This window comes from Cercospora kikuchii (genome assembly GCF_019650295.1).
Source record: "Cercospora kikuchii DNA, contig_00001, whole genome shotgun sequence".
NCBI lineage: Eukaryota > Fungi > Ascomycota > Dothideomycetes > Mycosphaerellales > Mycosphaerellaceae > Cercospora > Cercospora kikuchii.
In genome coordinates this window covers 1,649,996-1,673,195 of record NW_025408582.1, presented here as the reverse complement: position 1 = coordinate 1,673,195, position 23,200 = coordinate 1,649,996, and the positions used below count along the sequence as shown (strand labels likewise).

General features: G+C 52.8%; 9 protein-coding genes across 10 annotated transcripts; 5 read left to right on the top strand and 4 right to left on the bottom strand.

Moving 5' to 3' along the window:
- Positions 1 to 69: 69 nt before the first annotated feature.
- On the bottom strand, positions 70 to 1,174 carry CKM354_000059400 (uncharacterized protein; the record flags this gene model as incomplete). Its single annotated transcript, XM_044795688.1, has 2 exons — positions 70 to 1,094; positions 1,150 to 1,174. The coding sequence occupies 2 exons, from the start codon at positions 1,172 to 1,174 to the stop codon at positions 70 to 72; spliced, it is 1,050 nt and encodes a 349-aa protein (XP_044651623.1).
- Positions 1,175 to 1,594: 420 nt separating this feature from the next.
- CKM354_000059300 (DNA-directed DNA polymerase delta POL3) lies at positions 1,595 to 5,037 on the top strand (the record flags this gene model as incomplete). The annotated part of the gene is made up of 2 exons (XM_044795687.1): positions 1,595 to 4,170; positions 4,299 to 5,037. The coding sequence occupies 2 exons, from the start codon at positions 1,595 to 1,597 to the stop codon at positions 5,035 to 5,037; spliced, it is 3,315 nt and encodes a 1,104-aa protein (XP_044651622.1).
- A 3,369-nt stretch (positions 5,038 to 8,406) lies between these two features.
- Positions 8,407 to 10,616, top strand: CKM354_000059200 (uncharacterized protein; the record flags this gene model as incomplete). Its single annotated transcript, XM_044795686.1, has 2 exons — positions 8,407 to 8,732; positions 8,786 to 10,616. The coding sequence occupies 2 exons, from the start codon at positions 8,407 to 8,409 to the stop codon at positions 10,614 to 10,616; spliced, it is 2,157 nt and encodes a 718-aa protein (XP_044651621.1).
- Positions 10,617 to 12,159: 1,543 nt separating this feature from the next.
- Positions 12,160 to 14,208, bottom strand: CKM354_000059100 (uncharacterized protein; the record flags this gene model as incomplete). The annotated part of the gene is made up of 1 exon (XM_044795685.1): positions 12,160 to 14,208. The coding sequence occupies one exon, from the start codon at positions 14,206 to 14,208 to the stop codon at positions 12,160 to 12,162; it is 2,049 nt and encodes a 682-aa protein (XP_044651620.1).
- A 266-nt stretch (positions 14,209 to 14,474) lies between these two features.
- CKM354_000059000 (uncharacterized protein) lies at positions 14,475 to 15,121 on the bottom strand (the record flags this gene model as incomplete). The annotated part of the gene is made up of 2 exons (XM_044795684.1): positions 14,475 to 14,971; positions 15,034 to 15,121. 2 exons carry the CDS (start codon positions 15,119 to 15,121, stop codon positions 14,475 to 14,477), a joined length of 585 nt encoding a protein of 194 aa, XP_044651619.1.
- A 2,171-nt stretch (positions 15,122 to 17,292) lies between these two features.
- CKM354_000058900 (uncharacterized protein) lies at positions 17,293 to 18,878 on the top strand (the record flags this gene model as incomplete). Its single annotated transcript, XM_044795683.1, has 2 exons — positions 17,293 to 18,633; positions 18,687 to 18,878. The coding sequence occupies 2 exons, from the start codon at positions 17,293 to 17,295 to the stop codon at positions 18,876 to 18,878; spliced, it is 1,533 nt and encodes a 510-aa protein (XP_044651618.1).
- A 297-nt stretch (positions 18,879 to 19,175) lies between these two features.
- CKM354_000058800 lies at positions 19,176 to 20,564 on the top strand (the record flags this gene model as incomplete). 2 transcript variants are annotated; one of them, XM_044795681.1, is made up of 1 exon in its annotated part: positions 19,176 to 20,564. In XM_044795681.1, the coding sequence occupies one exon, from the start codon at positions 19,176 to 19,178 to the stop codon at positions 20,562 to 20,564; it is 1,389 nt and encodes a 462-aa protein (XP_044651616.1). The 2 variants fall into 2 exon arrangements, with proteins under 2 accessions (XP_044651616.1, XP_044651617.1); XM_044795682.1 differs by having other exon boundaries at positions 19,326 to 20,564.
- Positions 20,565 to 20,747: 183 nt separating this feature from the next.
- CKM354_000058700 (uncharacterized protein) lies at positions 20,748 to 21,359 on the bottom strand (the record flags this gene model as incomplete). Its single annotated transcript, XM_044795680.1, has 1 exon — positions 20,748 to 21,359. One exon carries the CDS (start codon positions 21,357 to 21,359, stop codon positions 20,748 to 20,750), a length of 612 nt encoding a protein of 203 aa, XP_044651615.1.
- Positions 21,360 to 21,680: 321 nt separating this feature from the next.
- On the top strand, positions 21,681 to 23,075 carry CKM354_000058600 (uncharacterized protein; the record flags this gene model as incomplete). The annotated part of the gene is made up of 3 exons (XM_044795679.1): positions 21,681 to 21,748; positions 21,845 to 22,025; positions 22,080 to 23,075. The coding sequence occupies 3 exons, from the start codon at positions 21,681 to 21,683 to the stop codon at positions 23,073 to 23,075; spliced, it is 1,245 nt and encodes a 414-aa protein (XP_044651614.1).
- Between the last annotated feature and the right edge of the window lie 125 nt (positions 23,076 to 23,200).

Below are 23,200 nucleotides of genomic sequence, written 5' to 3'. Positions count from 1 at the left end.
GTGAAGTCATTAGTTCAACATTTGTTGAGCGTAGCGCAACACGCGCATCGGCGTGCTGAGCAGTGCCATCTACTCTTCCATCTTGGTATCTGCGCCACCTTCGACGACTTCCGCGGCTTCAGCAACCTGGGCTGCGTTGTCCGCAAAGACCCCCTCCTTGACAACGGAAGCCATGAGGCCCATCTTCTCCTCACTGGCAATCTTCTCAGCTGCCTTGACCAACTTTGCCATCTGCTCATCTCCCTTGCCTTTCTTAGACGGCGCGAGAGAGGCGTTGAATGTCTTTGTGCCTCCGTGCATCTGCTTGGTCTTTGCAGCCAAATCCGCGATCTGGTTAGTAACATAGTCGTGGTTGGTCTCCAGAGGTGTCGATGAGAGGGTCTGCACCCAATACTTGTTCCAAAGTGCCTCGAGCAGCTTATTGTCGAGAGTCGACTTGAAGTGTGTCACTTCAAGTGGATAGTACCTGTTTGCGTGGGCACCAAAATCCTGCGCTTTTGCCATGGGTACGGCAGCCATGCCCTCAGCAGAAGATGCCTGACCTTCCGGCTTATAGCCCTCCGGGTATGTTCGAAAAGCTCCGATCTCCACCTTGCCCGAGCTGATCGTCCGGTGCGGATCGATGACGACTGCCAGGAATGGATCGGTATAGGTCTGGTAGTTGAATTGAGTCGTCACATCGATACCAGAAAGCCAGCAGCCGTACCCAGGATGGCTGTGGTACCATCCCACGGAGTTCTCCTGTTGCCCTGCCGCGCGCGACTTCTCGAGGAAATTGACAATGTATTCGTTCGCCTCATCACCCGCGTTGACCCGCGTTTCTGTCCCTTCTACAGGCAGGCGCATCGCGTCTGTGACGATGAACGTCTCGTGCTCGACATAGCCCAGCATCAGACCCATGACCTCAATGTCGCCTCCTGATCGTGCATGCATGACCATCTTCACCAGGGCCATTGACGATATGCGCACATGTTTGAAGTGATGCGGGTCTGAACGCCATGGTCTCGCCTCGTTAATCTTCTTCTGCTCGGCCGAGTCGTAATTGTAGAGGGCGTCGCGGGTGGGATCGATGAGCTTGACAGTATTGGCCGTGTCTGAGAGAGCGTCAGTGGGCTGTCGACTTTGGATGTGTACGGGGTCATGGCTTACCAAAGGCGGCGGCGGTGCTGTCCATGATGCAGCAAGGTCAGAAAGAGCAGCGAACTGACAAGAGAAGAGCAGAAAGTGGCCACTACTGGGCGCAGATGGTCATACTTGGCCTGCGATCAAGTGTCTAAGCGGATTTGTAGCTGTGGTTGATGTTGTGCGCCTTCGTTCGCTGCTGAGCGGGACGTGCCACACTTTCGCAGCCGAGTAATACACCGACGAGCGTTTTGTATCAAGTGGTGCGGGCAGGACTGGTCAGCGGAGATGATGGATGGCGAAGATGATGATACAGCGACAGAGACGCCCAGGTGGGGACCTGTCAAGCTGTAAAGCAGTTTTGAGCTCAGACCACCTCCGCGTCTAAGGCGCGCTTCCTCGATCGCGTCACTGACACGCTCTCGTGTTCTCTCCCACTCACCATTCCCACCCCATCACCACACCCTCCACAATGCCTGGCGTCCTCACTCAGTCGCCGGCCAAGGTTCCGAGCAAGCGTGTGTTGCAGGACAGCACAGCTCTTCGCCGTAACCAGCAAGTTTCACCGAATAAGAAACGCAAGCTCGAGGATGCAAAGCCCCAGTTCAAGCGTCCGGGACCAAGAAGAAAGAATGGCGTCGGCTCGAGCCAACCGAAGAGCCAGTTTGAAGAGGAGGTCTTGGAGAAACTGACCCAAGATATCGATGCTCTGAAGCACAACAATGCCGAGAAAGACCAGCAATGGGCACGACCCAGTCTAGATGACTTCAATGAGAAGACCGACACTTTGACCTTCCAGAACATTGATGTTGAGGAAGGCACGCTGCATGGAGGCAAGACAACTGTCAAACTGTTTGGCGTAACAGAAGAGGGTCACTCTGTGCTGCTGCACGTCACCGACTTCTTGCACTACCTCTATGTAGCGGCACCCATCTCATTCACCAAGAATGACTGCGAGCCGTTCAAGGTCTTCCTGGAGTCGACGTTGGCACAACATTCTGCTGCCATCCACTCGGTGCAGATGGTGCTTAGAGAAAACATGTTTGGATTTCAAGGCAATACCAAGAGCCCCTACCTCAAGATCACCGTTACAGATCCCAAATACATCAGCAGATTACGAACCGCCATACAAACCGGGAATGCCAACTACAAAGGACTCTGGAAGTCGGCGGAGGGTGGCATTCTGACTTTTGACAACATTCAGTATACACTCCGATTCATGATCGACACATCTGTGGCTGGAATGTCTTGGGTCGGTGTCAACTTTGGCAAATACCATATGATCCCGCAACGAGATCGACAATCACATTGTCAAATCGAAGCATACTGTCATTACCGAGACATCATTGCCCACCCAGTCGACGGCGAGTGGTCCAAAATGGCACCTTTGCGAGTACTCAGTTTCGACATCGAGTGCGCCGGACGGAAAGGCGTCTTTCCAGAGGCGAATGTCGATCCTGTAATCCAGATTGCTAATGTCGTGACGAGATATGGTGAAGAAAAGCCATTCGTTCGAAATGTCTTTTGTATGGACACTGTCAGCAGTATCGTGAACACACAGCTCTTCGAGTTCGACAACGAAGATAAAATGTTGATGGCCTGGCGAGATTTCCTGGAAGAGGTCGATCCGGATGTGATCATTGGGTACAACATCGCCAACTTCGACTTTCCCTACCTCCTCGATCGCGCAGCGCATCTCAAAGTAGGCCGCTTCCCATTCTGGTCACGCCTGAAGAACGTGAAGTCTGTAGCAAAAGACACCAATTTCGCGAGTAAGCAGATGGGCAACCGAGATTCGAAAGCCACGAATACGAACGGCAGATTGCAACTTGACTTGCTCCAGCTTGTTCAGAGAGACTATCAGCTTCGAAGCTACACCCTCAATTCAGTATCGGCACATTTTCTCAAGGAACAAAAAGAAGATGTGCACCATACTATGATCACGGAGCTGTACAACGGAACACCGGAATCGAGGCGCAGATTAGCGGTGTACTGTCTGAAGGATGCCTTCTTACCCCAGAGGCTGATGGACAAGTTGATGTGCCTGACCAATTACACGGAAATGGCAAGAGTTACGGGAGTTCCTTTCAATTTCCTGCTATCGAAAGGTCAGCAGGTCAAATTCATCAGCCAGCTGTTCAGAAAAGCGCTCGAGCAACAGCTGGTGGTCCCGGATCTTAAGTCTGAGGGATCAGACGAGCAGTATGAAGGTGCGACCGTCATCGAACCGACCAGAGGATATTACGATGTACCAGTTGCAACGCTCGATTTCGCTTCCCTGTATCCGAGTATTATGCAGGCTCACAACCTCTGCTACACCACGCTTCTGAACAAGAATGCCGTCGAGAAGATGAACCTCAAAAAGGATGAGGACTATATCGTCACGCCGAACGGAGATCTCTTCTGCACTACCAAAGTCCGGAAGGGACTTCTATCACAAATTCTTGAGGAGCTTCTCGGAGCGAGAAAGCGTGCGAAGAAAGAATTGGCAGTCGAAACAGATCCTTTCAAGAAAGCTGTGCTAAACGGTCGTCAGCTAGCATTGAAGATCAGCGCCAACTCTGTCTATGGGCTGACGGGAGCGACTGTTGGCAAGCTGCCCTGTCTGGCCATTGCCAGTAGTACCACATCGTATGGACGTCAAATGATTGAAAAGACCAAGGAGGAAGTCGAAGCCAGATACACCATCGCAAACGGTTATAGCCACGATGCTCAAGTTATCTATGGTGACACGGATTCTGTCATGGTGAAGTTTGGACCCAACGACCTCGCCAAAGCCATGGAGCTGGGAAATGACGCGGCAGACTACGTTTCGAGCAAATTCATCAAGCCCATCAAGCTCGAGTTCGAAAAAGTGTACTATCCTTATCTTCTTATCAACAAGAAGCGCTACGCAGGCCTGTACTGGACGAAGCCAGAAAAGTGGGACAAGATGGATACCAAAGGTATCGAGACTGTTCGCCGAGACAATTGCCGCTTGGTCCAGAATCTCATCGAAACAAGCTTAAAGATGCTGCTCATCGATCAAGACGTCCAGGGTGCTCAGGAGTAAGTTTTTGACTTTGCCTTCCTCCTTTTGATGTGCAGAAGCTCTGGCAGGGTTTGATCCCGAGCCCATCCGATGCAACATAACAACACAACTACAGTTTGCACAATTGCTAATTTTGTCCGTATAGTTATGTCAAGGATACCATTTCCGAGCTGCTTCAGGGTCGTATCGATCTTTCGAACCTCGTCATCACGAAAGCTTTGACGAAGACGGATTACGCCTCCAAGCAAGCACATACCGAACTCGCCGAGCGTATGCGAAAGCGGGATGCCGGTTCGGCGCCTGCGCTCGGTGATCGAGTGGCGTATGTCATGGTCAAAGGAGCTGCCGGCTCCAAAGGCTACGAGAAATCGGAAGATCCCATGTTCGTGCTCGAGAACAATTTGCCCATTGACACGAAGTACTACCTGGATAATCAGCTCGCGAAGCCTTTAGGACGTATCTTCGAACCCATTCTCGGCGAGAAAAAGGCAGGCTCGCTCCTCACGGGAGAGCACACTCGTTCAGTCACGGTTTCGGCGCCGACAATGGGTGGACTCATGAAATTTGCCAAGAAGACCGAGACGTGTTTGGGTTGCAAGAAACCCTTGACATCAAAAGAAGAGAGTGGCGGTGCGGTCGGAGCTGAGTGCCGACCGCGCTTTGGAGAATTGTATCAGCGAAGCTTAGCCAAAACGGCAGAGCTTGAAGTGCGATTTGCGAGACTCTGGACGCAATGCCAGAGATGTCAGGGAAGTATGCACAACGAGGTCATTTGCTCGAGTCGCGATTGTCCGATCTTTTACATGCGCATGAAGGCAAAGAAGGACGTCGAGGATGCGGAGAAGGAGATTGAGCGCTTCGATCGAGATGCTACGCTGTGGTGAGGAGGCAGCAGCCGATAGACTGCCAAGGTTTGACGAGAAGGACGGCAGTGGAACTCTACAGCATGCACGGACTTTGCGCCGTTGTTGACACCTGATGATCTTTTCTCAAACAGCTGATTGCGCAAGGCTCATGAGAGGATGAGATGGTATCCCAGTGACTTGAGGCTGAAGCGTGGCAAGCTTCATTGAAGGCTCCAACGCTTTGGCGGTGGCGTTCTACGATGATGGTGGCGGTGCTCAGAGTTACGTGTATCATGATCTTTCAGGAAAGCATAATGCCAGACATCTTTGAAATTCTGTACAAGCATTGCCCCGTTTCTGCCCACTACGTTCTGTGCACGGGTTTCGACACCTGTCAAACCAGTGTGTGCCAACTGCTGTCAAAAACTGGTCAGTTGTGCGCGACATGTTTGATATCAGTAGCAGCGATGTGGTATAAAGTTAGTATTCGTGGTTGCTAAGCATCTCTGACAGTGCTTTATATTGTGAGATTGACAACTCCATATTGATCGGATCGCGCTGACTACGATCGATTCTCGTTTCGTCATACCGCAAGTCGTGCGCAGTGCTGGTGTCAAGTTGGTTGAAGATTCAGCATTGGCCAGTACTTGCTTCGTGCACGAGTCTTGTTGTTGGGATAGCCATATCTGCGCATCTGAGTTCTATGCGAGGGTGTTGCCTTCTGTCAATCTCGTTCAAGCATTGCTTGGCAATACGACATAGTTGCACAGACAAAGCATACAGCAGTAACGTTCAAAACGCCGAAGCATGTTTTGATCAGTACAGTTTCATCGTCATCGTTGACTTCTGTCCTGCAGCGGTCAACGCGTGTTTGAGCCTTGATTTCGGGTGGTTTAGGTCTTGTAGAGCGTTTGAATTGACAAGACCCTTGGTGCGTCGAATACTGAAGTCACAAAAGCAGTCAGGTGAGGTGGGCGGGCCGACACCCCTATTATGAGCAGATCGACAATATCCAGGCCTGAATACCTCGCGCTCTCAACTCATTCCAGGATGTCACATACGACTTGTCTCGATGAGGAGGCTGATGCCAGTGCTATGTCCACTGTTCCTGACCGCGGCAGCTGCTGTTTGTGTAGAAGTCGTTGAGAATACCCGTTCCGACCTGTGGCATGTCACAGTCAGCGGGCCTGTATCGGCCCCCACAGCAAGTGTTTGAGCCGCACGAGACGTTGACTCGCGCAATGGAAATGCTGAAGCGAAGAGAACTTTGACTTGGCATGTGCCATCCGAGCTGCAGGTAAGCAAAAAGCTTCCGCATGTTTCAACCGCACAGGACCTTCTCCGCTTGACTGACATGTTGGACTCTGTTGGTTGACGTGAGCCGTGTTCCACTTGCTCGGGTTGTCGATGGCATTGTCGGGAGCGTCAGCAATGGACCCGTGATGAGCATGGTCTGTCCTCTGGCTGCTCCAGGTCGTTCTCAGACTGCGGCGGTATCCGATCAGTGAACTAGGCGACGTTGATCCAGCAGCTTGACGGGTCGTGCACTGGGTCACATGGGAGCGGGACGAGAAACCAAGAAACCTGGGAAAGAAAAGCCTTAAGTCGGAGTCGAACGCGGCTGTCTAATAGGGAAGGAGCCTATCCATGTCGGGTGCCAGAAATAGTTCACGTGTGATGTCAGATAGTACCATATCCCCCGCGGCTGCGTAGCTCGTTTTCGTTGCTGCTCCTGCTGTAGCGAACAGCGAAGATAGCGTCGCTGTCTACGCTTGCTGCAGTCGCTAAGCACGCGTGTTTCTTTGCTCGCCGTGTTCCCGCATGTGAGGGTAAGCTTTCTGCAGGTACAAAATCAAAAGCACGTCGGCACCAGGATCGGTCTGCTGCAGCAGCACCTCAAAACCCCCGATCGCCAGCGATTGGCTGAGCATCCTGGTCTGAAGGGCTCGGTCGGCACAGCAAGTCAGAAAGCAGAATGCCTCCTGAGACGCACAGCAGCACGTCTGGGTGGCATCGTGTCGAGGCCAGCGGAACGAGGAGCGCCCACGGCGCTGGAGGGCGCTGTGTACCGGCCGTCGTCGCCATGAGCCAGCGGCGACCCCACGCGCAGCCTGCGCTGGCCCGGTCTGGGCAGAAGAGCAACAGCCGCCGCTCAACGCACAACGTCGCGACGTGTTGCTCGCGCAGGTGGCGCCTGATAGGTCCGCGCCGCGTTGGCGTTGCGCTCGATACAAGACCGGGGACATCCCGCTAGGCTCTTTTGAGACCGCCGAGTCTCGGGGTTGCGACCTGGGTCTTTATTTTGTATCCGACTCGAAGAGGCTAGCCCGAAGCCTATCAAGGGCCGTAGTTCGCGCAAAGCATGTAAGAGACCACGAACAGGCTTCGCAAGAGCGGTGCATTAGTCCGAAGGGTTGAACAGTCACTCCTTACTGTCGATATCGACCGAATCCGGCTGATCCTAGCCACAGTCCACGGCCATCAGCCGATCTTCCTTGGACTGGGAGCAGGCAAGATCCATAGAATTGCCGCAGTCGGACTGGTCTTCTGTGAGACAAGTCTATCAAAGAAACTCAGCAGAGCCGCTCGCGACACCCTGCAGCGTGCCGCAGGACTGCGAGGCAGGCGTCGACCACGCGCGCAGCCAGACGCGTCGATGGCGGGTGTACCTATGTGTACTCGGTGCAGCAGTCGCGGTAGTGCGCGTTACAGGACCTATGGATCGGGGGCGCCTGGCGAAAAGGATGCTAAGCGTCGTCTTTGACTGGTTGGTGGATCTGCAGCAGCGCAGGGGGGTTCTGGCTGGTCAATGCGCACGGGGCCGTCTCACTGCGCTCCCTAGTAGTAGCAGGAAGGAAGAGGGTGAGCACTGAGCACGCTCTCTGCTCCACTCGCGTTTAACACTTCCCATCCTGTGATTTATCCACCTCCGCCGCCCGCCTGCCCTCCTATCGTCAGCATCATTGTCCCGTGCAAAGCTCGCCATCACTCTTTCTGGCGCTTTGTTTCTCTGCTTCCTATTCCACTCTGTCTACTTTTGTCCCGCCGACTGGCGCCGTCGTTCATTACTTACTCTTTACCAACTACTCTACCTTCTTTTACTTGCTGTTGCGCCAGGAGGCTCGGATCACCGGCATCAGCGACCTCGACGAGCGACGACCAACACATCGACGCGCAGAGGTCCATTGGCAGCGCTATCTGCTTCCGCCTGATTCTACGACGACCCCTGTGCGCGCTCACCGCACTGCATCCTTTCCACACGGCCAGTGGCCCACCTTTACCCACCTGTCCGCGCACCTCCCACGCGCCGGACGACGATTTTGAGATCGGTCCTCCACCGACTACCCAGGCTGTGCCACGAAGAGACGACCTCAATCTTTACCCACATCTCCCTCAGCGGCCGCAAACATGGCCGACGTAATGCCTCCGCCGCCTCCCGCCCACCAGGCACAGACACCCCAGGACACGAAGTCTAGCATGGCTTCATCCACATCTCCGGAAAGCGTGCAGCGCAGTAATTCGGTCAGCAATAGCGCGTCCCGCCGCCCGCCGCGGAAAAGCACCCTCACCCAGCAACAGAAGAACCAGAAGCGTCAACGAGCAACACAGGACCAGCTAATGACGCTGGAGGTTGAATTCAATAAGAACCCCACGCCAACTGCGCTTGTCAGAGAGCGGATAGCACAGGAGATCAATATGACCGAGCGTTCGGTCCAGATCTGGTTCCAAAACAGGTAGGCCGCGACTCACAGTATACCGATCAAGGAAACGCGCTAACGTGCCACAGACGCGCGAAGATCAAGAACATCGCGAAACGGAGCATTGAGAGCGGGGAGGACTGTGACAGCATACCCGAATCTATGCGCCAGTATCTTGCTATGCAAGCGTACGGACCCGGTAAAGGCCTCCCGGCCAACATGCTCGGTCGTGGCCCTGGATTTGGTCACTTCGGCAATGGTGGGCTAATGCTCAACCACGATCAATCTTCCAGCAAAGTTGTCATCCAACATTTCCACTGCCGCTCGTTATCCATTGGAACATGGCGACGAGTCGGTCAGAGCACAATGGATCTTGTCATCTTCTACTCGCCTGACAAAGCGTGCGTCACGTATTACATCAACAACGATTCAGCAGGATACAAGATCGAATATCCATTCGCATGGATCAAGAACATCACGCTGAAACAGGGCGACGTGCTAGCAGCTGCGGAGGGTGCATCCCAGAGGTCGGGTGGGCTCATCATCGAGCTTAATCGACCCCCGAAATTCTACATGGACAGCTCCGGAAGCGGTGGCTTCTACGAGTGCGGCGACTTCACCGAGGACCAGCAGGCTAGCCAGGTGATGGTTCACCATCTCGGAGGACCCTCGAAAGTGCTCAGTGGACAGCTCGCGAAGCTTGTTTCACTCGAAGCATACCAGAATCGACACAACATCTTCGACCCCAACGCGTTCGCAGTGTCCGCACCTGTCTCACCTATGGGACGCCCTGCGAGTCAGCCTAACCACATGATGCATCCGCACACCGGGATGCACCTGTTTCCTCCACAAGATCCTCATGCAGGCATGATGGGCCCTCCAGGTCCTCGCGGCCACAAGCGCCAACGCAGCCGGTCTGTTCCTGCTGCTATCGACTTCAACATGTTCCGAACTGGTCAGATGCCAATGCCATCCTTCCTGATTCAGGAAGAAAACCAGCCCGCGCATGTCCCTATGCAAGATCCGAATATCTTTGCGCCTGTGCCCCAGCACCAGATTCCACAAGGATTTGCGGGCGGTGCTGGTCCACAGCACCTGAGTATCGACACCTCTCAGAGCTACAACAGCATGGGCATGCAATTCAATGGGTCAGTTTCCGCAACGACTGCCAATTCACCAAGTGAATTCGGCACTCCCGGCTTCTTCACGCAGGCTCCACCTGCGGAAGCCTTGCAGCCCACACAGTTCAATCCCCACATGAATAATGGTTTCTTGACCGTCGACTCGGGACACATGCTCGGTACTAGCACAACGCCCCTCTCAATGACGAGCCACGGCGACCCAGTCATCGCCGACCACTCACCGCCGTTGAATGGAATGGGACGTTCTCAAAGTGCTGATCTTTTTGGAACACCTAACGAGAACGCGCAGCTGGGCAGCGACGACCTGTACTTGTCGGAGTCCTTCAACAAGCAGATCGCACTCCCATTTCGCAGTCCGATGGCAGAGGACGCCTTTCAGTCGCCCATGCCGGATGGCATGTTCAACTTTCAGTCACCACCATCGAACAGTCAGGACGCAAACATGCAAATGAACGGCCAACAGCAGATGAACTACCAAAGCCCTCCACAGCATGAAGGCTCGAATTATCAATCGCCTGCTGCACAGCACCAGGACAGTGGAGTCTCATTCTCGACACCGTCGCATGTGCCTCAAGACCAAGCGGCAATGTTCCACACTCCCGGTGACACCGGAATGCTTTATAACGACGCGAAGATGTACACCAGCCCTGGTCAGATGCAGCAGGTACCGGACGAGCAGCAAATGTTCCAGCATCAAAGTCCCGGCAATGGATTTGACATGCAAAATCAGCAGATGTTTGGCTTCGTTGATCCAAACCACCTCGGACAGCAGCAATGAGCGACGCCGAAGCTTGCTCTTGAAGACAGAGACCGACACTGGACGATTACGACAAGTGCCTCATACAGGCCAAATGCATACGGCCGAAGCTTACCGATTGGCGTTTGAGAATTCTAATTCATAATTTACCCGACTCTTCTGTGTGGATGCTTTTGCAAAGCTTTTTGGGGTGTCTTTTGAGTTGACAAACAACTACATGGGGAAGCAAAAACTGGCGCTGGCTCTTTACGAAATCTCTAATTTTTAGTACGGCGTTCAACACGGATGCCGCTGTGCGAGCGACAAGTGGATCACTGAAACAAACAGGATCTACATCTAACGAGGGAGCAACTCGGAAACAACTTTTTTTTATTGTGTTTTTTTCGCGCGGGATGGGGGGAATACCAGGATGTGAGGACGGCTGCCCACTAAAGTTGGATACCCACGGGAGAAGGATGGAGAAAGGGAACAAGTGATTAGGATGGAGTCTACAAACATTGCAAGAGCTTTTGCTTTGACAAAGTATGAATTTGCACTTTTGAAGCGCCTTTTGCTGGAGAGAAGAAAGGGTTCATTGGTTATTGCTGCTGCTGCGTAGTACTCGTTGGGCCAGTGTGTGCATATTGCCTCTCGCTCCATGCTGGAAATGGTAGCGATGATGGATTGAGAAAAAGCACTGAGCTTCGAAATGTATGGAACAACTTTGCCGCCGAAAAAACACGAGTTTCATGATTTTCCTTCCTCTCCTGTCTTGCGAGTGGTGCTACATTGCGCTTGAGAGGGCGATTCCGTGGCACTGGAGTCTATTTCAACACATCACAACGATCGGATACACAGTTTTTGACAACGGCTGGGTACCATGGATTTCCCAAAACGGTTGACCTGTCCATCAAACGTGACACAGACCCTTTCGTGAACGGAGAGTTTTGTCCCTCGGGATCCTCTTTTCCAGGTCGTGTTGATATCGCGTTCGATAAATCAGTTTCGTCCTCCACGGTATGTGCAGACACTAGCTGGAACAGAACCTAGGAAAGGTCACGGCAAGGCATCCTCGACAGGATATGATCACGCTATTGTCCTTCACAGAAAGCTAACAGGCCTGCTTCGAAACGGTCTGGTCAATCTCTCCACACACGCGTTCTTCAGTCAGGACGTGTCCTTTCGTTGAACGCTGCTGCTCATAGCGGTCGCTTCCGCTCGAACGAGGGCTAAGTCAGTAACATCGTGCACTACACTCATGCCCTGTGTGAGGACGTGACATGGCTTTTGCTGCAAACTCGACAGCTGCCTTCTTCAAACCTGGGCGCAGTGTGGAACGGTTTCCGCTTTCTATCTCTATGCTTCAGGCTACCCTGAAGAGTCTATAGGTACAAATGTTAGGCTTTGTGTTCTGCGAATCCTTCATCTGAGTTACTTTTCGAGAAGCAATTTCGAAAAGAGCATAAAGTATGGAGGCTGACGAACTGAGAATAGATTACGAGCAGCATCTGAAAGTACTTTAGTTATATGTAAGCCCTTCAATTTTCTTTCTGAGATTCTGTTCATCTCTCTAGCTTTAACTTAGCTAGTGCGTTTCTGCCCATTGCTTGTAGAATTCCAAACTCTCTGGATTCGCCACACTGGTGCTCGTTTTGATGTTCAACCCACAAAGGATCTGCTTAACAGACTTCTCGATCTTCTTGCCGTTCGTGGTTACGGGAATATCAGGACACTCGTCGACAACGCCTGGCACATGTCTTGCGGACAGCTCTTTCCGAATGGTCGTCCTGATGCTTTCGACAAGGTCCGCATCGAGCGTTCCAATTTCTTTCAACTTCAGGAAAAGCACAACCGTCTCGTCATCGTCCGTCTCCCGTCTTCTTCCAATCGCCAGCGCATCTTCGACTTTGTCTGGGAAATGCTTCAGGAGCACATTGTAAAGCTCTGCTGAACCGAATCGCACCCCGCTGGGCTTGAGAACTCCGTCTGATCGTCCAAGCATGATTAAACCACCTGTCTCCGGATTGAATCGGATGAAGTCGCCATGGTGCCACACCCCTTCGAACTCCTCAAAGTAGCTCGCTTTATACTTGGCTTGTCCCTCATCGCCTTTCCAGAACATGACAGGCTGGCATGGGAAGGCTCTCGTGCAGACCAGATCTCCAGGCTCGCTCGTCTGAGATATATCTTTGCCACTATAGTCCCAGGCTTGAATGGCCATTCCTAGACCCAAGACTTGTATCTCCCCTGTGTATACGGGATGGAGCGGACAAGGCGCACCGAATAAGGAGATGATGTCCGTTCCTCCCGTGATCGATCCGAGGTTGATTGCCCCGAAGGCCCGGTATACGTATTGGAATGTGCTTGGTGCCAGTGGGGAGCCCGTGGAGTATATTGCTTTGAGTGTCTTCAGAGTTACGCCAGCCTCGCGCGGCATGACATTCCGCTGCTCGAGGACGGAGAGGTACTTTGCGCTGGTTCCGAACTGAGTGATCCCGACTTCATCGATCAGTTTGGGCATGGCATAATCGTCTTTGACACTCTTCCCTTCTGGATTGCGGTATTGGAATGGACTCCCGTCATACAAAACCAGCGTTGCTCCCGAAGCCAGACCAGATACCAGCCAGTGCCACATCATCCAAGTACATGTCGTGAAGTAGAATAGTCTATCACCAGGTCTGATGTCGGACTGCAGTATGTGCTCTTTCTTGTGTTGCAGCAACGTGCCGATCGCGCCATGAACAATGCATTTAGGTGCACCTGTCGTTCCGCTTGAATACAATATGTAGACAGGTGTATCAGGCTCTAGTTGCTCGAAGTGGAGTGTCTTCAAATCTGACTCCTGTGATGCAAAGCTGTCGTATGTTTGGACCTTGGCCTTGAGCTCGCTGTCCAGGCCTTCGATCTCGCTTCCCATGCTTTGTACAGTATCAAACACCACAACGCCTTTAAGCGTTGGCAATCCTTCCATAATGCCTTTCACCTTAGGTAGAACAGGATGAGTTTTGGCATTGTACATCACGGCATTATCAGTGAAAAGCAGCACAGGTTCAATCTGTACCATTCGATCGAGAACAGCGCTGACACCTGTATCGGGACTCACTGCAGTCCAGATCGCTCCCAAAGAGGTCGCCGCCAGACTTGCCACGAGCGCATTCGTGTGATTTGCGACATAGCCTCCCACGCGATCACCAGTCTTCAACCCAAGAGCTCGCATGCCACTTTGACATTTTCGCACTCGTTCCCGTAGCTCTTCCCAGCTTACGTTCTCGCGTGTCGTCTCGGTAGCCGCAATCACGGCAGGGGCATTCTCATCCACGTCCGGAACCGGAAAGAGCAGGTTCTCTGCGAAGTTGAGTTTTGCGCCTGGAAACCAGGCAGGCCGGGGATACATTGTGTTCTCTGATGAGACGACCTTTTCGTATGGGGCGGATGTGCGAATCCCAACATAATGCCAAATCTCCTGCCATGACGCTGAAATATCCGTGATGCTCCATTGGTAAAGGTCGTTGTATGTCTGGAATGACTTTTTGTATTTCTGATTTACTTTTTGCAGAAAGTCGTACAATTTTGTGGTTTCGGGAGAAGGATGTTGCCAGAGCTTTTCAGCTTGGGGAGTCTTCGCAGTATTCATTATGGGCCAGTGTCCGGAGTCTAGTCAGCAGTTGCAGAATTGCAATTTGGTTGGTAGAGACAGAAGAAAGACAGGAGAAGCATGCCATTGCCGAAAATAACATTGCATTGGAGTTCGCCGAGTAGGTGGGGTCGTTCACTCGAGCGGGGCCGCGCCTTTATTGGCACGGATCCGAGCCTCTAAGCCGAGCCTCCTCCTCCGTTTCTTTCCATTCTCGAAATTTGCTACGAACTTCATCCCGATACTCTCGCAATGACTGCCAAATGCTACACAGAGGAGAATGTCGCCCACCCACTCGCAATTCCCGCCACCCCTCCGAGCGCCCACCGGAAGTCGTTCATCCACCTCCAATATATGACCAACTCCTTCATACTTGTCTTCTCTGCCCATCTCCTGCTCTTCTGTGTCCCTCCATGCTTATGCGCTGATGGCTTCCAGATTGTGGTTTCCGGCATACTGAAGTCCTCATCCTTGAGCAAGCTTTGCACTTTCCATTTGCAGGCCCCATTGATTCCCGGTTCCATCAAGAAGAACGTGATCGGCACAAGGATGCTGAATATCCCACCGGCTGCGGAAACGTAGCACAGCCTCTGCCAGGACTCTACAGGCGAGAGATATGCGAGATACGCATTCGCCAGCGTGCCTGGGAGTATGAGCGGCGGCACCCAGTACGGACCCAACTGGTATGCGTGTAGCCACAATTTCGCCATGACCTTCTCGTTCGGTGCATGCGCTACAATTGGATCGACGAGGATGAAAGAGTCTGTTTCATGAAGACGGTCAGCTTATAACTTCGACTACTCTTCCAGCTTGTGGACGCGGTACATTGAATGGTCACTCCTGCGAACAGAACGGGACAAACTATGCCTAGAAATCGTGCGGTGCCGACCCACATCACTGCTGCGTCGAGCATTCCGCCTGATTGTGCTGGTTGCACTTTTCGTGCGCAAAAGATGAATGATGAAGTGAGGAAATGGTTTTACCAGCGCGAAAGCAAGTGGTATGCCAACGGCGTTATATGACTCGGATAGCTTTCGCTACGGTTTGAGCAGGTCAACCTTGACGCCATCTCTGCGTTTCACTTGTCCTCCATACACCCTCCTAGAGTTTGCTCCAATGAGTATCAATGTGGCTGGCCAAGCTGTCGAATAAGGTCTGGGAGGATTCTCAGCTCTGACTGTGCCGACTCCTGCCAACACAGAACTGTGCATCATTCTACGTAGCAATTGCAGGCTGTGAACATATCGTGGAGGGAAGACACCAGCGGTAGGCTGTTAAATTCTGTCTCGCAGAGTAGACTGAGTAGCAGCAACGCTGGCCAAAAAGACAGGTCATGTTGACCAAGTAGGCCTTTCTTCAATGCTTGCAGCAAAAGAGTAGAGTTGTTCGACTTGGTGGGGAGGGTGCTCATGAGCAAAAAAGAAGCGCTCGATGAAGTCTTATAAGCACGACTGATGAATTTATTAGCAGCTGTACAAGATGGACGAGAATATAATGAAACTTACCGAAGGCAGGATTCGAACCTACGCCCCCGAAGGGAATTGATTTCTAGTCAATCGCAGTAACCACTTTGCTACTTCGCCGATGCTGATGTGAAGTGGATGTCCGTATATGACTATGAGAACAATTCTCACCACCCTCGGCCCGAACGTGGAGGGCCCGAGCCGATATCGCTCCGACTGTCTCTGTCTCTCGACGAGCAAAGATGTTGTGACAAGGCCAGGTCAGCCAGGTCATGCAATGTGGCGCAAGACGAGGGAATCTCGTGATGGGCAGTGGTCGATGTTGTGGCCGGCAGGGCAGAACGAAGGTTGAACGCCGGTCGGAAGTAGTTGGCCTAGCACTCGCGTGGCCTGAGGCTTCATTCTCTGCGCCCTGCACCTTCTGTCTCCAGTGCCATCTCACTGCTGTGCAGCCTTGATGCTCTGAACAGATGACTATTTGTTGATACCATTGGTGAATCACCAACTGTTTCCGTTCTTCAAGAAGACTCCAAAACTCCAACGACACACCACGTTTGCCCACATGGAGCGAACATGGAAGCCACGCGAAGTACGGCGATGCAGCATGGTCGTCAAGGATGTCTGTCACCGTTGCCGACCAAGTGGAACTTGGCAAATGACAGTGCCAGAGTAACTCCGTGCCATCAAGTCACGGCCCAGAACATGCCTTCTGCAAGCGTGCTTCTGCCTCTACAGATTGGACGGCAACCTCACCATCGCGAAGCTCGAAAGGCTTGGAACGAGAATGTACCGTAGCAGACACGCACGCATGACTACGTTGACACGAGGATGGTGGCTGCAGCTACCTCAATCCACCGCACACGAAGCCTGCAGCTCAATGGATGCACGGCAAGCCACCCACCGACTCAAGACGTAGTCCAAGACATTCGCTAACGCTTCTATGCGCCACGGCACAGCTTGAGCTCGATAAGCTGCCGTCTTGTTTTCGCCGGGCCGGCTTGGTACTGCGATTCAGACGCGCTCAAGGAAAAGCGGTATTCCACGGCATGAAAAAGCCATTTTCTATTGGCTACTCAAAGCTGGAGACCCCGTGGCGGATGCGAAGTGTGCCCTCGCTTCATGCGAATCCCCACAATGCAACCGTCACAGTCCTGCCCTAGCGGTGACTAGGGCGCTGTGTGCCTGCAAAAGTCTGTCAAATGATTGAGCCTGAAGGTTCGTGGCGCAGAGACGTCCAGTGGTACGGAGATAGCTGCTGCAAGCTTGAGCAGTACTAAAGCCCTTAGTCCTGCACTTCCAGATATGTCTCGACAGACTCGAACTCCATCTTGTTTCTCGCTTATCATCGCTGGCCAAGAGGAAGTCCGTCTTGGCTGAGAGCTTGAGTGGTGAGTAAGCTTTTGACATTTTTGGTCGCAGGCACATCCAGATCGCATCGGACACACAAGATCTGGTCGGGCAGAAGTGGCATGCTGTATGTGTCGCACTTCGACCAGTACAGAAAGTCGATGAGCTCGTGTTGAGAGCATCTGAGTACAACTTACATATCAGCGTGAGGCTGAGCTACAGAACATCTGGCTGATCTCCTCGTCGCAGGGTACACAACTTCTAACAGCCCATCATGTCCGGCAAAGATTACGGCGTCGATCATGCGATCGAGCGCGAAGAGATCAGAACACATCAGACGAACACGACAGACAACATGTCAGTCGGAAGATATTTGGCAACCCGCTTCAGCACGTTGAAACCGCCGATGGACAAACTCGAGAATCCGATCACGCTCCTACGAATGCTGAACGGAAAACAATGGCTGTTCTTCCTTTGCTCATTCATCGCTTGGACCTGGGATGCCTTCGACTTCTTCACTGTATCATTGACAGTGTCAAACCTGGCGGAGCAATTCGACAAGTCGAAGAAAGACATCACCTGGGGCATTACACTCGTGCTCATGTTCCGAAGCGTGGGCGCTATTGCCTTCGGTCTGGCGTCTGATAGATATGGAAGAAAATGGCCATTTGTGGTGAACAACCTGCTCTTCATCGCCCTCGAAATTGGCACAGGATTCTGCAACACTTACGACCAATTCCTTGCCGTACGGGCTCTGTTCGGCATCGCAATGGGAGGTCTCTATGGCAATGTTGCAGCAACAGCTCTGGAAGACTGTCCCGAGAAAGCGCGAGGTATCATTTCTGGTATGCTTCAGCAAGGTTACGCATTCGGATACCTGCTCGCCACGGTCTTTGCTCGAGCTCTAGTAGATACGACGCCCCATGGATGGCGTCCATTGTTCTGGTTCGGTGGCGCTGTTCCCGTGCTCATCATCGCGTTCAGACTGTGTCTTGGAGAGACCGAGGCGTATGAGGAGCGTCAACGAATCCGGGAGGGCAACGACAATGCTGGAAAGACGTTCATCAAAGAGGGCCAAGTCGCACTCAAGAAACATTGGATGCTGCTCATATACATGGTTCTTTTGATGGCGGGCTTCAACTTCATGTCGCACGGTTCGCAAGATCTGTACCCCACCATGCTGGAAAACCAGTACAACTTCTCGGCGAACGCTGTCACTGTTACCCAAGTCGTTGCAAACCTGGGCGCCATCACTGGCGGCACGACGATCGGCTACCTGTCGCAAACTTTCGGAAGAAGGTTTAGTATCATCTTCATCAGCATTGTTGGTGGTGCTTTACTGTACCCATACAGCTTTGTGCCAAACGAGAGGATTATGGCAGCGGCATTCTTCGAGCAATTCTGTGTACAAGGTGCTTGGGGAGTTATCCCAATCCATCTGATGGAACTGTCACCCGGGTCTTTGCGGGCTTTCGTGGTTGGTACTTCGTACCAGCTCGGTAATCTGGTCTCCTCCGCCTCTAGCACGATTGAAGCGACCATCGGAGAGAGATTTCCCCTGGAGCCAAAGATTGTGGATGGCAAGTCCGTCTCCCGCTACGAGTACGGCAAGGTGGTACGTTTGAGAATGTTGCACTGCCTCGAAACGCTCACGCTGACTTCTCTCAGATCTGCATCTTCATGGCTTGCGTGTACGTCTATGTCATCGTTTTGACATTCCTGGGTCCCGAGATGAAAGGTCGCTCCATGTCAGCTAGCAACGACGAGGACTTTGCTGAAGCTGCTGGTACTGTCGGGATTGTGCAGGAAGGCAAGGATTATCGGTACGGTTCTGATGCTAGTGACCACCAGAAGGTGTAGGCGTGCTACACGTCGAGACGTGACATTGAGCCATGAATGATAGCACATTTGAGCGTTTTATGAATACATGACTTACTCTCCGGTCCATCCGCGCTCACCAAAATGTTGTGACCAAGTGGCTGTTGACGTTGTAATGTTTGGGCGCTGAATCGCCGAAGACCCTGGACAACTGGCCTTGACATTTGACGCAACGTATTGAGATCCCGAAATAAATGTGATCCCGCCTTCTGCCCTCCACTTGCACAAACACCTCGACAACACCCGCGCTCCAACGTGATCTGGCCTGATACACTCGACATGTATCACCACAACACGGCGCAGCCGCCTCCGGGCGCCAATATGGGTCCTGCTCCCGCACAGGCGCAGACTGCACAGGCTGAAGGCCAACCACAAGGCCAGGAACAGCAACAGCAAGGCCCGCCACAAGGTCCGCCACAAGGACAACCGATGCGACCACCGCAAGCTCCCTTCCAGTTGGCGCCAGGTCAACAGCCCACGCCCGAACAAATTCAGATGATCCAGCAACAGATCGCCGCCGAAGCGGAGAAGCATGGCTTGACGGTGCCCGAGTACGTCGAGCGCATGAAAGCCCAGATGATGGCACAGGCACGCATGCAGGCACAGCAACAGCAGCAGCAGGGCGGACAGCCACCACAATCAGAGGCAGAGCAGCGACATAGACAAGGGCCACAAGGTGCACAGCCAGGACAACAGGTTCCTATTCAGCCTGGTCCACCGAAGCCGGAGGCGATTGCCATGGCTACCTTTTTGCAATCGCAGGATTTGAAGAATCGCACGTGCATCTTCAACGAGCAGAGGAAGGACATGTTCAAGGTCAAGCGTGCAATTCGCTCGATTCAGAGCGAGGCGTACCAGAAGGCTCGTAAGAAGAACCCTCTGCTGCCCGAAGTTAAGGATCGTGTGACCGCCGAGAACGCATTCAAGCTGCTCCCGCTCTCACTGCTCGCCCTCCGCGTATCGAAGGTGGACGAGAACGCTGGTCACGAAGGCCACAACCACGCGAAGAAGAAGCGAGTCAAGGGACTGTGGACAGTCAAGGTTGAGCCACAACAGGAAGCTGCCGATGAGTACTACTACGTCTGGCTGTACCAGAGCACTGCTGCCCAGTGGAAGAACAAGCTCTACGCTGCTCTTGCACTCATCGGTATCCTCGCTGTTGTCTTCTTTCCGGTTTGGCCTTACACGTTGCGCATTGGTGTCTGGTACCTTAGTATGGGAATGCTCGGCCTCCTTGGTCTCTTCTTCGGTATGGCCATCTTCCGTCTTATCCTCTTCCTGATCACGTTCTTCACTGTCAAGCCTGGTCTTTGGCTGTACCCGAATCTCTTCGAGGATGTTGGTTTCTTCGACTCGTTCCGTCCGGTCTGGGCATGGCATGAGAGTGAAAAGGATATGAAGAAGCGAAAGAAGGCAGAGCGAACTGCAAAGAAGGCCCGCAGAGAAGCTAGAGCGCGTGGCGAGCTACCACCGTCTAGCAAGAAGAGCAAGCAGAAACAGGTCGAGGCGAATGCACAAGCAGCGCCTGCAGTGCCAGAGCCTGCTCAGGGGGTGGTGGAAGCGACACAAACCGCTGCCACAGGCGCTGAATCTGCACCGGCTGAGGGACTGCAGCAGAGGCACGTGCAGCCGAGGGTTGCGAGCGTGGAAGAGGATGAAGAAGAGTAGCATAATTTTGGCACAGCGACGGCGTTTATGGTTACGAAGGACTTTTTCAGCGGCAGGAGATGTATCACACGACACGGCGCTATCACGATTCTTGTGTTGTCGTTCGATAGCTCACCCCACAACTTCAGCGATTGGCAGACATAACTTTGGTATGTTGATACGCGAGCATAATGCTTCAACTCGTCAAGCAAGACTCAGCTTGCATTTCAGTCTGTCAAAAATTACACGCGCTTTTGCTACCACCTGGTCAGCGTTCATCTTTGGCAACTTGATGACATCCAGGTCTCCCTCCCATGCCTTGTACTCAGAAACATCTTTAACAACCTTGGTCGAAACAGTAGGAAAGAACCTCGTGGGCTCCTCGTACTCGTACACCATTGTGAACTTGCCATTGCTGACAGTACCATCAGGCAATTTCACCCCAGCAGGGCAAGCTGTGAAGGTATGCGGAACGCCTCCAACCGTGTCGACGAGGCTCCCAGGTGCTACAGCATAGTACTCCCCCGCTATTTCCAGCAGTGCTACGCCGTTCAGAATTACAATACGTTCGTCCACAAGACGCGTCTGGTCTGATGACATATGAATGTGTCGAGGTAGCCTGTAGTCTGTTGTGAACTCGATAAATCCTAGCTGCCCGCGAAAACCACGCTCGTTGGAAGGTGAGAGTTCGTGCATTGTCAGGTCGATGTCATCGAAGGGCTTCTTGATGTTTGCGCCTGAGCCGAGAGTGATGCGGCTACCGTGGGAGAAGGTATAGCCGACATCATCAGTGTTCTGGCTCGCTGCTGCTGACATGCTGGCCAAGACAGTTCTTGCGAATGCCACGAAGCAAGCAGGCTTGTGGTCCGCGCGGCTGTCGAGAAGTTGTCTTTCTGCCTCGGCCGGGGGTTGTTCGGTAGGTGAATTAAGAGTGTTTGGTGAGCAGGTCTCGCCGGTCCACTTGCCGACATGGACTGCGATGCCGTTCCTAGCCATGAAAGAGCCTCGGCAAGATCAGAAGCAGTCTAGGGATCACTCAACTCCGAAGTCTATTTCACTTTCTGCGATCGACATTTACATTTCTCGCGACTGAACTCCTCGCCTTTCTTCAACTTATACCTCTGAATATACTCAAAAATGGCCACTGAACGTGTCAAGTCGATTCTTGGGCAGCTGCTCCCCGGCCAGACGCCGCTGGACAAGATGTGAGTCTCGCCGCCACGAGTCCCTTCAGTCCCCGCAGCGGAGCGTTGCACGAGAGACTGCGAGCACCAAAATGCTGACGAGGCGACATTCCACAGCACCCAGAAGAACCCAGACGACATTGTTATCACTCTCGCCATCCGAACGCCGCTATGCAAGGGCAAGAAGGGTGGACTCAAGGATACGCCGCTCGACGGAATCGTCTTCAAGCTTCTCGAGCAGGTCGTCAGGAAGTCGAACATTGACCCGGCACTGGTTGAGGACATCTGCTTGGGAAATGTATGTTCAGTGCCGCTGCGGAATTGATATCTTACTGACGATATGAAACACCAGGTCTCCGACTCCAAAGCCGCCTACTACAATCGCGCAGCCATGCTCGCCGCTGGCTTTCCCAACACCACCGCCGGTTCCTCGGTAAATCGCTTCTGCTCCTCCGGTCTCAAGGCCGTGCAAGACATTGCCAACCAGATTGAGCACGGTGACATCGAAATCGGCGTTGCCCTTGGCGCTGAGTCCATGACCGCAGGTGGCGACAGATTGGAGCGACCATTCTTCGAGGACATCCTCAAGGCCAACCAAGAAGCAAGAGATTGCATGATGCCAATGGGTCAGACCTCAGAAAACGTCGGCAAGGACTTCAACATCACACGTGAACAACAGGATCGCTATGCTGCAGAATCATACCGAAGAGCAGAGGTCGCACAAAAGGCAGGCTGGTTCGATGACGAGATCGTGCCAATCAAGGCTATGGTTGATGGCAAAGAGGTCACATTGACTCGTGACGAGGGACCACGATACGGCACAACATTCGAGGCTTTGAACAAGATCCGTCCAGCTTTCCCAGATTTCGGAGACCGATCGACTGGTGGTAACAGCTCGCAAGTCACAGACGGTGCCGCTGCTGTCATGCTCATGAAGCGCTCCAAGGCTCTCGAACTCAACCAGCCCATCTTGGCCAAATTCGTCGGAGCCACAGTCGCTGGTCTCGCTCCTCGCATCATGGGCATCGGTCCTTCGATCGCTGTGCCCAAGCTTCTGAGCAAGTACAACCTGACCATCGACGACATCGACGTCGTCGAGCTCAACGAGGCTTTCGCTTCTATGGCTGTCTACTGCAAGGACGTGCTGAAGATCCCACACGAAAAGATGAACGTGCGTGGTGGTGCTATTGCTCTTGGTCACCCATTGGGCTGCACTGGTGCGAGACAGATCGTGACTGGTCTGTCCGAGGCAAGGAGACAAAAGAAGAAGATTCTGTTGACGACTATGTGTATTGGTACTGGACAGGGTATGGCCGGTCTGTTCGTTAACGAGCAGAACGTCGTCTAGAGCCTGCATGATCTTTAATGAATTGAACATTTATGAAAGCATTATGGAAAACAGATATTCATGTTCAAATGTATGCATATTTCGGTCTTGGTCTTTGCAGGTCTACAATATTTGCAATCAGTTTT